A 14,804-nucleotide genomic window follows, 5' to 3' on the forward strand; every position below is an offset into this window, starting at 1 on the left:
TGAAATGTACACGTGAAGCAGACTTATTATGTATATTATTGAACTGGTTTTTTTTCTCTTCTATCGGCGTCGTCTCATCTTTTTCGTATATCTGTGGACAAATTGGCTGGTTAGTATGAATAAGTGTTGAACTCTTACCGATTATGTATGTGCAGTGCAGTACTCCATGCTTGCCACACAGCTATACGGGTGTCGTGCTAGCACATTTGCAGTTGTCCAATAATAATAATGCATTTGTGTCTTTTAGGCAAGAACAAAAAGGCATGGAGAACGAAAACAACAACAAAAACAACAACAAACCAGTATCTAGTTCATCGATATATGTTGTGAATGATTGCAGCCACAGAGAGATCATAAAATGTAGGTCTGTTTTCTAGCTATTTATTGTCGGTGTAGTTAGAAAAGGGAAGATCACAAATTAGTTTCGTTCTCTACTGTCGCGCTTAAAAGAGGCCGAAGGTGCGTCCTTCGGCCCTATTTATCGGGTTTTCCTTCGTCGCCATCCTAACTGCTGCTATAATGCTGGTGGGCACTGTCCCACCATCGCCCCCATCGCGAAACCCTACAACGACATCGCTGTTGTAAGGCCCTGCTGCTATACTACAACGTAAACAAACGAGTTGCGATATACGCTTCGCAACATTCTCCCCACCAGTGTAACGCTCCGGGCGTTACACTCAACTAACGTTTGTTTCTCCTATCGATCTGTCAAAACCCACGCGGTACACTTAACTGCTCCCTACAATATCTAGCACCGCTAATTTCGTTGCCGGTCTTTCTAAAATCCCGCTTGCCGTTCGCACTTTCGCTCGCCTAACCTGGCCGTCCTTCGCACGGGTCACTTCTAGTACACGTCCCATCGGCCAAGTGTTCCGAGGCAGGTTCCCATCCACGACCACCACCACGTCTCCCTCTTTAATCGGTGGCACCGGGTGGAACCATTTCGTCCTGCGGGTGAGCGTTGGTAGGTAGTCTGCAATCCACCGCTTCCAGAATATATCCGCGTTCACTTGCAGGGCACCCCACGACGTCCGTATCGCTGCCGGTGAGTCGTCCAAACAAACGGCTTGTTTGCTCCCGTCAGGGCTTCCTAGTAGCAGGTGGTTCGGCGTTATTGGACAGTCCCATTCCTCGTCGAGCGGCACGTAGGTAAGTGGCCTTGAGTTGATCATCATTTCCACCTCCGTTAACGTTGACATCAATATCTCATCTGTTGGTAGACGCGGTAAATTGAAACTGCACAGTATCTTCTTTACCGATTGCACAAGACGCTCCCAAGTGCCGCCGAAATGAGGTGCTGCCGGCGGGTTGAATCTCCACTTCAGCACTGGCCCGATGAATCTCGTTTTAAGAGCGTCTTCGTCCACATCCTTCAGGGCGATGTTGAGTTCTCTCGCCGCGCCCACGAAATTAGTGCCCCGATCGCTGATTATTTCCCTAGGAGGACCTCTTCTGGCGATAAATCGACGGATCGCTAAAATACATGAAGCAGTCGTTAGTGCGTATGCCAATTCGAGGTGAATGGCTCTTGTCGTGAGGCAAGTGAATAGCGCTCCCCAGCGCTTCTCGGAATGTCGTCCCACGACCACGAGTATTGGTCCGAAATAATCCAGCCCGGTGTATGTGAACGCTCGCTGGTTCACCGCAATTCTCTGCCGGGGAATGTTCCCCATCAGGGGTGGATTAGGTACAGCGTTCCTAATCTTGCAGCTCTGGCAGCCGCGCCTAACCCGATTGAACTCCACCAAAATCTTCGGTATATAGTACCGCGATCGGAGTTGGCTCACCACCGTTCCATGGCTCTGATGACAATATCGCTCATGGAAATCCTTAATAATCAGATCCGTGACCGGGTGTCGTCTAGGTAAGATAACGGGCTTCCCCAGCGAAGCACCTAGCGTTGAACGATTGTCTAATCGTCCCTGCATCCTTAATACACCTTCTCCGTCTATTTCTGGTGATAACTTGAACAGTACGCTGTCTCGTTTTACCACCTTCTTCCAGGGATGCTTCTTCTTCACGTCACTTTTCAGCCGTTTGATATCGCCAGCGAACCCATCCAACTGCACCCAGATGTATAGTGACCGCTCAGCCGCCAGTAGTTCCTCCTGCGTCAGTGGTCCTACAACCTTATCAGCTCGCCTAGCTCGTCGACGAAGGTTGCCAGCGTATCGGTGAATGTAGCCCACCGTCCTCAACAACTTCTTCCATCGTGAAAACCGAGAGAAGTTGACCACCGCATTACGGATTACGGAAAGGTGCAATACGCTCTTGCGTATTTCCTCCGTTGACTCGCCTGGGTTATCTTTGTTTATAGGCCATTTCTCTTCTGCTTCCCACAGGAACTCTGGACCACGGAACCATCTGCTGGATGATGTCAGACCAGGGTCTCCTTGCCACTTCGTTCCGTCGTCCGCTACGTTAACCTTAGTAGAGAGCCATCGCCAATCGTTAACACTGGTTAGTTCCAAAAGTTCGCTCACCCGGAAGGCGACAAAGGGAGTGTAACGCCTGTGGTCCGACCTTATCCAGCTCACGACGTTTCGAGAGTCCGTCCAGAAAACCCTCTTGCTGATCCTCAATCGATGTGTTTTCGCGATGTGGTCCGCAAAACGCGCTCCAATCACGGCTGCTTGAAGCTCCAGACGCGGTATCGACAGAAACTTCAGTGGGGCCACACGTGTTTTTGAACCGATCAGCGCGCACTCCACTGTGTTGTTTTCCTCGAAACGTAGGTAAGCAACTGCGGCCATCCCGTTTTGACTCGCATCGGTAAATACATGCAATTGCACGCATGGAACATCTGATGATGTTATGTTCCGATAGCATCTCCTTATCGCCAGCTTCTCTAGTTCCGGTAGTAACCCAGTCCACCTTAACCATTTCTTTGCAGCTTCGCCTTCAACGGTTTTGTCCCAATGGATTCCGGATCTCCACAGGTCCTGCAAGAGTATCTTAAGGAACATTAAGAAATGGCCAATAAGTCCTAGAGGGTCGTAAATCATCATCAGGATGCTCAACACTTCGCGTCTTGTCGGGAGTCTACCACCCGTTAGCAGCTTCTCATCGATGCGCGGATTTATACGGAAGGTAAACACATCACTCTCGGTATTCCACCACATACCCAGAACCTTCTCGGTACCTTGTCCTGCACTCATGTCCACACACATTTCGTTGTTAGCTCCCCACCGGAGCTTATGCACGACCTCCTTGGCATTAGAGAGCCAGTTCCGGATCTCGAACCCGCCCTGCGAATGGACGTATCGTACGTCTTCCGCCAGGGTAACTGCCTCCTCCACGGTTTCGACGCTGGCCAGCATATCGTCCACATAATGCTCGAATTTGATGCATTCCGCTGCTCGTGGAAAACGGTCAGCGAACCTCTCCGCATTCAGGTTCTTAACGAAGTGTGCCCCAGCAGGCGAGCAAGCTGCACCAAAGGTCATCACAGAAACGGCGTACACTACGGGTTCACCATTCCGCTTGCTGCCATCATCCCAGAACACCAGTTGGCTTCGTTGGTCCGCGGGGTTCATTCTTACCTGGAAGAACATTTCGCGGATGTCTCCCGTTACGGCGATTCGATTCTCCCGGAACTTATGTAACACCTGTACCAGCCCCACTAGTTGGTCCGGACCGGCTAGTAGGAACGTATTCAGGCTCACCCCGTGTACCTGCGCAGCAGCGTCAAACACCATACGCAGCTTTCCGGGCTTATTCGGGTTGTAAACTGGGAAAATTGGTAAATACCAATCCCTTTCCTTTCTTTCTGCGATCTCCTCTTCCGGTACACGTCGAATGTACCCCTTGTCTGCGTACTCACGCATCTTTTCGCTAATTGCCTTAGCTAATCCCGGGTCCTTATCGCATTTCCTTTTCAGGCACATGTGACGTTTGAGTGCCATCTCGCGGTTGCATGGAAGACGCACGTCGTCATACTTCCACAGCAAACAGGTCTCGTAGCGATCTCCCAGTAGGCGCGTTCCGGTTTTCAAAATTGTGTTCGCTCGTTCTTCCTCTTTCGGCATAAGTTTACGCGGAGCGCCGACCCCGATGGACTCCAAAGAGAAGTATTCCGTAAGCGCCATGTTTAGGTTCTGATCATTTTTATCATTACAGACACATAGGTGAAAGTTATGGTATGTCGTGGCGCTCGAGGATGTCGGTATGCGGCATGGACCAAACACTGTCCATCCCAGTCTGGTCTTGGCGGCGATTGGTTCGTTGAAATTACCTTCCACACATCGTAACGGCTTACCCAGGTGAATATTTACGCTTATATATACGCGATATACGCGATATACGCTTCGCAACAATATGATTTTATTATTATTTGTGATAAACCATCCGTTTCTATCGCCATTTCTTAAAGTGAGTCTAGACGTTATAGTTAATATTACCTCTTTTTTCTATTCGTGACCATTGGATAAACATTGTTATCGATATTTATATTTGTTTTTAATTCCCTTAGCTCAATTAACCTACTGATTACTTGTGATAACGTCCTAACTTAGCCTTTAAAAAATTTCCCTTCAAAGGGATAAGGTTGGAAGGGACCTGATTCCATTCATGAATCTTTAGGTACATGATAGTCCATAGAATCACGAATAATTGCCAACAAATCCTTTAGAGCGGTATGTCTTATACGATGCGAAAGGGCCCACATTCGCAGTTTCATTTTAAACGTCTCATTTCGCTGCGCTTCATCATCGTTTGCATAAGTAGGCTGGCATTCTTCGTCTTCGTCGCTCTCTATAAACAACTGTTCCAGTCATTGGCGTCCGCTGCTTAATTTCTTGCCCATCTTACTTTGACTCACGTTTTCCATTTTCTTACTATTGTTTATAAAAAAACAGTATAAAAATACATTTAACTCAAAACTCGGTGATAATCTGATGATTGTTTGATGGTGCCGGTTTATTTATGTTTACAATTCCAAATTGTCATCGCATCGTTCTCAGTCTTTCTCTTTCTTTCTACGTTCTATCTCTTTCACTCCTTAACCAAACCGTGCAGTTAAACTCACCACTGCTCTTCCCGTCGTTGTTTCTCTTCCCTTCTCACCCCCTTTGCCTACGAGCTAGGCGTCAATTGTTACTTGTGAACCAGACAAACACGACACTGTTCGAAAGGCGCTCTGCCAATTGTCGCGCAGAACTGTCACTCCATCCACAATTTCAATGCCTAGTACTGTTGCTAAGCAATGTTACCTCGTTTAGTTCCAATTTCGGTGAGTTTATGTATGCTAAAAATCTGAAATTCTCTGTTCCACAATAACTATTAACAAAGCAATCCAGCACACAAGCCGCTTCGGTTAAATTTGACAAGGTATAGAGAGTTTCAAGGTGTGACACAGACATGCAAGACAAAATCAAACTGTTTTGCTCTATGTCGTGTTTGTCTGGTTTGTTCTATGCAGGTTGACAGAGCACCTCCATATGATTGCTTGGGTTTGTTCTTGTGGTTTTGTCTGGTTTGTCTTGTTCGAGAAGAGACAGCGCGCTGCCAAAATCAAACTGTTTTGTTCTATGTCGTGTTTGTCTGGTTTGTCTTGTTCGAGAAGTGACAGCGCGCTGCCTTAGTCGGCAAGGAGTGAGTAAAAGAGTCATAAAAACTTCTTATGCTGAGTTGAAATCATAAACTCCTTTGCAGGATTAAACTCACACACTCACTCTTACTCAGTGTGCACATCTCTAATACACATACTCAAGCATGGTTTCCTTATGCGTTTTTCGTCTTGCCATTAGCCTTCTGTGAACATCACCTGAGCGTATTATCTTTTCGAATTCTTTAATCAGCTTGGATCGTAACGCCGGGTAAGATGATATACCTTTTTCCGTTGCTAGGAAACTCTTCTCGATGCCAACCATCTTTCATCGACACATGATGAACATTTGGTCTTCGGACCAGAGTGCCATTTACGCTACTCCCTCAAAGTCCTCAAACCACGCTCGGATATCCTTTGTTAGATCTTTACCATAGGGCTCAATTCCATCCTTCACATCTCGGAATGAGTATGACAGTATGACTGGTGTGTGGATTATGGCAGGTTTTGGCGCATCTACTACCGATCCGACTTCAGCGTAAAGATAGCCCGTTGCGTTTGCGTCATCTTCGACGGGATTTTGCTCGAGAGCGGCTTCTAACGTTATTCCGGCATCAATGATCCGTTTCGCCAGGTCCTCTTTATTGCCGGACGTAACCAACCCAGCCATTTCACACTTCCTCACCAGGCCAACACGCGTAAATTCTTCCACCAATCGTTCCATTGTTCAATAACACCACGGTACACACGCCCGAATAGACGGACACAGATTACGCACACGCACGCGTCAATCGTTTTTTCCAGCGCACACAGCACTCTCACACGAACAACAGCACACAGCCAACGCACCGTATATTTCCCGGGAATCGGTATCGCACACACGCGCAGGTCGATATTTTTGCGCACACAGCACTCTTACTCGACCAGCCGCACACAGCTAACAGTTTTTCAGGGAATCGGTATATCCCACTTCTGACACCAGATGTGAAAAAAGGAAAAAAGATTCAAAGTCGCACACACGAATTTAACGGGAGCAACCAACTTTATTTTAAACTTCTCGTTCCCTCGCTCCTTTGCTAATGATCCCCTTTTATACCCTGTCAGAGTTCTTTCTGTGCTCCTTCGATACAGGGTGATCCTGCCTTCTTCCCCAATTAACATTTTTTCGTTTTTGCATACATTTATAGGCACATTTCAACGCAGAAAAGTTCAAATATAAAATGCATTACATACCCAGGTGGTTATAGAAGTAAAGGTGTAAAAATGTTTGATAGAATGAAAGTATAATTCGAAGTGTGTGTGAGTGTAGTGTGAAACTATTGTACAATTAAATTGAAGTCAAAACATCTTTTAGAACTAAGTGGAAATTTGTTTAAAACTTGAAAATGTACAAAATTCAATCAAAATTGCACTACCTACGCGAGTACGAGGTTATATAAGTAAGGGTGTATTTTTGGCCATTGACACAAAGGCAAACTTACACATATTGATAAATGTTCACCACTTACTATGTACATCTTGGATTAACTCTGCCTCATATCAATGTACCTTGTGTTCTGTATCTTTTGATTTCTTCTTTCGCTCAGCTCCAACGTGGACGGACGTGTTTTGTCTGAGGTCTCTGGCTCAAGTGTTGTACTAAGCTGAAAAGTTGTCGCAATAGACAATTGTACCGCGAGAAAGATTATTATTGGAGAAAGATACAAACCTCCCTAAAGTTTCAAAGTGTGGTGTAATACAAGTGCGGTGCGAACAATTCAAAGTCATCTAGGGTGACTACTTCATTAGCCCAAAAACCGAAGTGCAGAGGAAACCGAATCAGATAATCGAAAACCTCAGCCTCAGCCTTGATGTGAGTAAGTTAAACTTTAATCATGTACTTAAAGCGATTGGAGAAGGTTTAACAAAGTATTTAAACAGTTTTTTAACTGCTAAATATTCATATAACTTACGTCATCCGCATCTGGCACACGCTGATAAGCTACATACGTGATACGATGACGTCTGTCTGGAGTTCGATGATAGCTGTAGTGTGGTGTATGTAAAGTATAGAGTTGAATGTTATTAAAACTCCTTTAATAATTTGGTGCCTTGCTAACATTTAGTGCATTTTGCTGTTTACGTTGATTTACGTTGGTTAGCTTACCCGGCAAACCTAGCTTTACCCTTAAACATGCGTTTTGTAAGTAAAGCAAACATTTTGAATGTTCAATCTTGATTCGTGTGGCATTATTAGAGTGGCGATTAGAGAATATCGTAGATTAATTGAAATTTATTAAATTATTGCCATTCTTAATCCAAATGATATTCGGATTAAGTCCCAGTCAAAGCAATTTTTCTTCTTTTTTTGTGGCTGATCTTCATCTGCTACTTCAGGGGGCATTTCTAGCTTTCCTTGACGATTGCGATTTGATTCAGGTACTTCCGTGTAAGGCGCGGATTCCACATGTACTACTGAGCCGCAATTCACTAAATAGCATTTTTTAATTATTCACACACTTGCTTTTTACTTATTTATCACTCACTTTACGCTTTAATGAATAAAATTGCACTAATAAATCGTCATGTGTACCTACTTTGATTGATATATTCGTTAGAACTTTTTTTTCAGTACCTAGTGTTCAACATTATTCGTGTTGGAAAAATGGCTATGCCTACTTGATAACTCCCGTAGGAAAAACAGAAAAGAACTCATAATATTGGCCAGAGGCCACCTAGCGAAACGAAAAATAGCGGTAAACCTATTCTCATACCTAACGAACGTTCAGCGAAAATTTCATACAAATCGGTGCAGCCGTTTCGGAGGAGTTTGCACACTAACACCGCGACGCGAGAATTTTATATATATGTATGTATGTATAGATATAGATACATAGATATAGATAGATAGATATAGATAGATAATGTTGAAAATTTGGATTTGGATTTGGAATTTTGTATTTTTTTTCCGTTCGATTGTTACATGTGTCACCTCGAATGTTGACGTTAAGCTGTTCTTATCGTTATCGCGGATGGTAGAAATGGGAGAGTTGAACGTTTGCGACAAAGTTTGATACAAAATCTTACTGATTTCCGATACGATTGACAAACCCCAACATATCAATAATTCACCGGTCTCTCTCTCACTCTCTCTCTCTCTCTGTCTCTCTCTCTCTCTCTCTCTCTCTCTGTCTGTCTCATTCAAAACTCTCGAAGCTTGTTCTCTAAGTTCTTTTAAGACTGTACGATTTTTCGACGGTGCAAGGGTAGCTCACTAGTACGCATTCTGCTAAGCCTTGCCTTGCTAAGCCTGCATTGCGTAAGTGACCTTGCTTTGGAGCTTGAATAGACTTGCCAATCAGATAATCTTGGAGCCATCAAATCAGTCTTTTGATACACTAGTGATGTTACGTTTTCTGTCATCACCTGCTCGATCTTTTCGACATTTGCTCTTGTAGTCGTTTTCATTTCTTGTAGTCGTTTCTTGTAGTCATTTCTAGACGATCGCCTACTCCGCCTACAGTTAGATCCGACACTGGTTTAGGGCATCATGAACCCTGCCATGCTGCACGTACTCTTTGAAATTTTGCCTCTTTATCTTGGATGATCTGCGTTCTCAACATCAAGCCGTTACGAGCCTTTTGGAAGTGTCTCAAGGTCGCCCAACATTCGATATGACATTTCATGTATTCATTGTTTCTTTTTTATAATGTTACCAGCTGAGCCCGAAAACCTACCTATGCTTTCAATACAAAAGTTTTCTAGCAAACATTTGAAATGTTCAGTCAAGATCCGTGTGGCATTATTAAAATGGCAAATAGAAAAAAATCGTTGATTTATTGAGAAATTTTAAATTATTACCATTCTCGATGGAACTTATAATTAGAAATAAAGTAATTTTCCTTCTTCTTTTGTGACATTAAAGCTTTAGGAGGATTTCTGGCTTTCCTTGAAGATTCGGAGTTGATACCAGATTCTGTCCTATAAGGCGCCGCATGTACTACCGGGCCGACTACACACACATATATCTTGCTATCAACTTTTCACTCATTTTACGTATTATCTTTATCTAACGCTTAACGCAGTGTTACTGCAGTGTTGGCATACCTGTTTTCACTAGTCAGTGTTGTAAAACTTTAATTTTCCAATATGAGAGTTCGATCATCGAACCCTGCATGTACACACATAGTTTGCGCATTATTTCATCGGTTGATCATTTGACGATGGGTCTGACCGACAAGCCATGCATACATTCCTTAAGATAAAAATATCGTTTGAATCATTGGGATCACCATGCATATGCTTCAATTCATATGATACAACGTATACACATGATACAAATGTTGGGATAATTCTGCAGTGTGAGCATATGACGAACTAGTACTTTGGAGGTTCTTTATTTCACGATCGTATAATCAAATCGGATTCCAACGCCCAAAACGTCTATTAGCTCACAACAAAATCGTGGTAGAAAACAGTAACATAAAGAGGCTTCGATCATGTTTGTTGTTTTATTTTTGTATGATGTCTTGGTGCATTCGCCTCTCTTAATATGTAATGATAATTATGTTAATAATAATTATTAAAAATAGGAAAACAAATGTACAGCGATTCATCAGCGATTCTGTATACGATCGCGCGAATAACTCGGGTAGCTTCGATTTGTTGTTGTAAACCAATGCATTTGTTGTTCTTGTTGGTGTTTGGAGTAGTCTGACAACCGCGCGGATTGTACACTTTTGCATCGACGGTAGAACGAGCGTGAGTACGAGCAAGAGGGCATAACGCAAGAGAAGCGAACGGCATGAGAAAACTCATCAGACACGACTCGAGCTTTCTGACCGACTCTCGCTCAGTGTAAGTGCGAGCAGGCACGGGATACTGTTTAGAGGGAGACATTCCGGCATTTGCTTTTGACAAGTTGAAACTTTTTGCTTGGGATGGGTACAAATTTAATAATGGCGATCATAAAAATGTGTCATGGCGGCCAAAAATGAAATGTACACGTGAAGCAGACTTATTATGTATATTATTGAATTGTTTTTTTTTTCTCTTCTATCGGCGTTGTCTCATCTTGTTCGTATATCTGTGGACAAATTGGCTGGTTAGTATGAACAAGTGTTGAACTCTTACCGATTATGTATGTGCACTGCAGTGCTCCATGCTTGCCACACAGCTATACGGATGTCGTGCTAGCACATTTGCAGTTGTCCAATAATAATAATGCCTGTGTCTTTTAGGCAAGAACAAAATGGCATGGAGAACGAAAACAACAACAAAAACAACAACAAACCAGTATCTAGTTCATCGATATGATTTTATTATTATTTGTGATAAACCATCCGTTTCTATCGCCATTTCTTAAAGTGAATCTAGACGTTATACCCACATGACATTTTCCGAAGATTTGATATTGACCTCTCGCTTTTTCATCATTCCATCTCGCTATTTTTGAATGGTTTTTGCGGTTCGTGCCCTGTGGTGAGCGGTTTTGTCAATGTGTTGGTGTTGATCGTGCTGACCGAGCGACCCGAGTGTGATTTTCAAACAGTTTACAAAGAAAAAAGGAAGAAGCAAACGCAGAACACGCACATGCACACAGTCCGCGTTGCCGGACTTCGTGATCCGAGAGAGTGCAATACGGACGCGTTGATTTGAGGAGGTTTAATATAGTGAATTACCAACGAACTGTGTCCTCAAAGGTATGTAAAAGTGTTGAAAAATATACAGCACTTTTATTCGATGCTAATTATGTTCTTGTGTTTCCATTTCAAGTGTTTCAGAAGACCATTCAAGGGTGGAATCAAACAGCATCGACAGCCGCAACATCATGCAACAGTGAACAGTGCAGGAAGGATGTTCATCTACAGAGAAGATTTCATCGTATACGTGTTTTGAAGTTTTTTTGTTCTTTTAAAGTGCTAATGTGATTAATTTACTAACTTATAGTAGTTAAAAATAATATAAAAGGTGAATTAACAACACTTGTTAATATTGTGAAAAAATATTGTGAAATAAAAAAAAATATTTTAAGTGTAAATTTTTGTGTACGTGACTGTCGAAAGAAATGGCGCACGATCGGTTCGCTCAGGATAATCGGCGCACGCGATTGGCTCGCTTTGGATTAATCGGCCCACGATCGGGTTGCTTCGGATTCAACGACGCGCGGTCGGGTCGCTTCGGAAATATCGATCGACTAACTTCGCCTAGTCGTTTAGCTGGTCGTACGATTAGTCGATCATTTTATGAGCTCCGTGAGTGTCTTTCTGCCAGATGGGTAGTTAATATTACCTCTTTTTTCTATTCGTGACCATTGGATAAACATTGTTATCGATATTTATATTTGTTTTTAATTCCCTTAGCTCAATTAACCTACTGATTACTTGTGATAACGTCCTAACTTAGTCTTTAAAAAATTTCCCTTCAAAGGGAGTTTCCCTTCAAAGGGATAAGGTTGGAAGGGACCTGATTCCATTCATGAATCTTTAGGTACATGATAGTCGATAGAATCACGAATAATTGCCAACAAATCCTTTAGAGCGGTATGTCTTATACGATGCGAAAGGGCCCACATTCGCAGTTTCATTTTAAACGTCTCATTTCGCTGCGCTTCATCATCGTTTGCATAAGTAGGTTGGCATTCTTCGTCTTCGTCGCTCTCTATAAACAACTGTTCCAGTCTTTGGCGTCCGCTGCTTAATTTCTTGCCCATCTTACTTTGTCTCACGTTTTCCATTTTCTTACTATTGTTTATAAAAAAACAGTATAAAAATACATTTAACTCAAAACTCGGTGATAACCTGATGATTGTTTGATGATGCCGGTTTATTTATGTTTACAATTCCAAATTGTCATCGCATCGTTCTCAGTCTTTCTCTTTCTTTCTACGTTCTATCTCTTTCACTCCTTAACCAAACCGTGCAGTTAAACTCACCACTGCTCTTCTCCTCGTTGTTTCTCTTCCCTTCTCACCCCCTTTGCCTACGAGCTAGGCGTCAATTGTTACTTGTGAACAAGACAAACACGACACTGTTCGAAAGGTGCCAATTGTCGTGTAGAACTGTCACTCCATCGACAATTTCAATGCCTAGTACTATTCCTAAGCAATCTTACCTCGTTTAGTTCCAATTTCGGTGAGTTTATGTATGCTAAAAATCTGAAATTCTCTGTTTCACAATAACTGTTAATAAAGCAATCCAGCACACAAACCGCTTCGGTGATATTTGACAACAAGGTATAGAGAGTTTCAAGGTGTGACACAGACATGCAAGACAAAATCAAACTGTTTTGTTCTATGTCGTGTTTGTCTGGTTTGTTCTATGCAGGTTGACAGAGCACCTCCATATGATTGCTTGGGTTTGTTCTTGTGGTTTTGTCTGGTTTGTCTTGTTCGAGAAGTGACAGCGCGCTGCCTTAGTCGGCAAGGAGTGAGTAAAAGAGTCATAAAAACTTCTTATGCTGAGTTGAAATCATAAACTCCTTTGCAGGATTAAACTCACACACTCACTCTTACTCAGTGTGCACATCTCTAATACACATACTCAAGCATGGTTTCCTTATGCGTTTTTCGTCTTGCCATTAGCCTTCTGTGAACATCACCTGAGCGTATTATCTTTTCGAATTCTTTAATCAACTTGGATCGTAACGCCGGGTAAGATGATATACCTTTTTCCGTTGCTAGGAACCCTTCGCGATGCCAACCACATGATGAACATTTGGTCTTCGGACCAGAGTGCCATTTACGCTACTCCCTCAAAGTCCTCAAACCACGCTCGGATATCCTTTGTTAGATCTTTACCATAGGGCTCAATTCCATCCTTCACATCTCGGAATGAGTATGACTGCACTGGTGTGTGTGGATTATGGCAGGTTTTGGCGCATCTACTACCGATCCGACTTCAGCGTAAAGATAGCCCGTTGCGTTTGCGTCATCTTCGACGGGATTTTGCTCGAGAGCGGCTTCTAACGTTATTCCGGCATCAATGATCCGTTTCGCCAGGTCCTCTTTATTGCCGGACGTAACCAACCCAGCCATTTCACACTTCCTCACCAGGCCAACACGCGTAAATTCTTCCACCAATCGTTCCATTGTTCAATAACACCACGGTACACACGCCCGAATAGACGGACACAGATTACGCACACGCACGCGTCAATCGTTTTTTCCAGCGCACACAGCACTCTCACACGAACAACAGCACACAGCCAACGCACCGTATATTTCCCGGGAATCGGTATCGCACACACGCGCAGGTCGATATTTTTGCGCACACAGCACTCTTACTCGACCAGCCGCACACAGCTAACAGTTTTTCAGGGAATCGGTATATCCCACTTCTGACACCAGATGTGAAAAAAGGAAAAAAGATTCAAAGTCGCACACACGAATTTAACGGGAGCAACCAACTTTATTTTAAACTTCTCGTTCCCTCGCTCCTTTGCTAATGATCCCCTTTTATACCCTGTCAGAGTCCTTTCTGTGCTCCTTCGATACAGGGTGATCCTGCCTTCTTCCCCAATTAACATTTTTTCGTTTTTACATACATTTATAGGCACATTTCAACGCAGAAGGTTATAGAAGTAAAGGTGTAAAAATGTTTGATAGAATGAAAGTATAATTCGAAGTGTGTGTGAGTGTAGTGTGAAACTATTGTACAATTAAATTGAAGTCAAAACATCTTTTAGAACTAAGTGGAAATTTGTTTAAAACTTGAAAATGTACAAAATTCAATCAAAATTGCACTACCTACGCGAGTACGAGGTTATATAAGTAAGGGTGTATTTTTGGCCATTGACACAAAGGCAAACTTACACATATTGATAAATGTTCACCACTTACTATGTACATCTTGGATTAACTCTGCCTCATATCAATGTACCTTGTGTTCTGTATCTTTTGATTTCTTCTTTCGCTCAGCTCCAACGTGGACGGACGTGTTTTGTCTGAGGTCTCTGGCTCAAGTGTTGCACTAAGCTGAAAAGTTGTCGCAATAGACAATTGTACCGCGAGAAAGAATATTATTGGAGAAAGATACAAACCTCCCTAAAGTTTCAAAGTGTGGTGTAATACAAGTGCGGTGCGAACAATTCAAAGTCATCTAGGGTGACTCTTTCATTAGCCCAAAAACGGAAGTACAGAGGAAGTGAATCAGATAATCGAAAACCTCAGCCTCAGCCTTGATGTGAGTAAGTTAAACTTTAATCATGTACTTAAAGCGATTGGAGAAGGTTTAACAAAGTTGTTGCGTCCAGCAACGAGCCCTTTCTTTCTAACCGTTGC

The 14,804-nt window shown here is 43.0% G+C and overlaps 2 protein-coding genes across 2 annotated transcripts in view; one reads left to right on the plus strand and one right to left on the minus strand.

Moving 5' to 3' along the window:
- LOC125766046 (uncharacterized) overlaps positions 1–14,804 on the plus strand; it is a 96,223-nt gene that overhangs the window by 61,245 nt on the left and 20,174 nt on the right. The window lies entirely within an intron of this gene.
- Positions 729–4,088, minus strand: LOC125766036 (uncharacterized). Its single transcript, XM_049431615.1, has one exon. It carries the CDS (start codon positions 4,086–4,088, stop codon positions 729–731), a length of 3,360 nt encoding a protein of 1,119 aa, XP_049287572.1.

This window comes from Anopheles funestus, chromosome 2RL (genome assembly GCF_943734845.2).
Source record: "Anopheles funestus chromosome 2RL, idAnoFuneDA-416_04, whole genome shotgun sequence".
Taxonomy (NCBI): Eukaryota; Metazoa; Arthropoda; class Insecta; order Diptera; family Culicidae; genus Anopheles; species Anopheles funestus.

Coding starts and splice junctions, on each gene's coding strand:
- LOC125766036 (XM_049431615.1), bottom strand. CDS start 4,088: ATGGCGCTTACGGAATACTTCTCTTTGGAGTCCATCGGGGTCGGCGCT.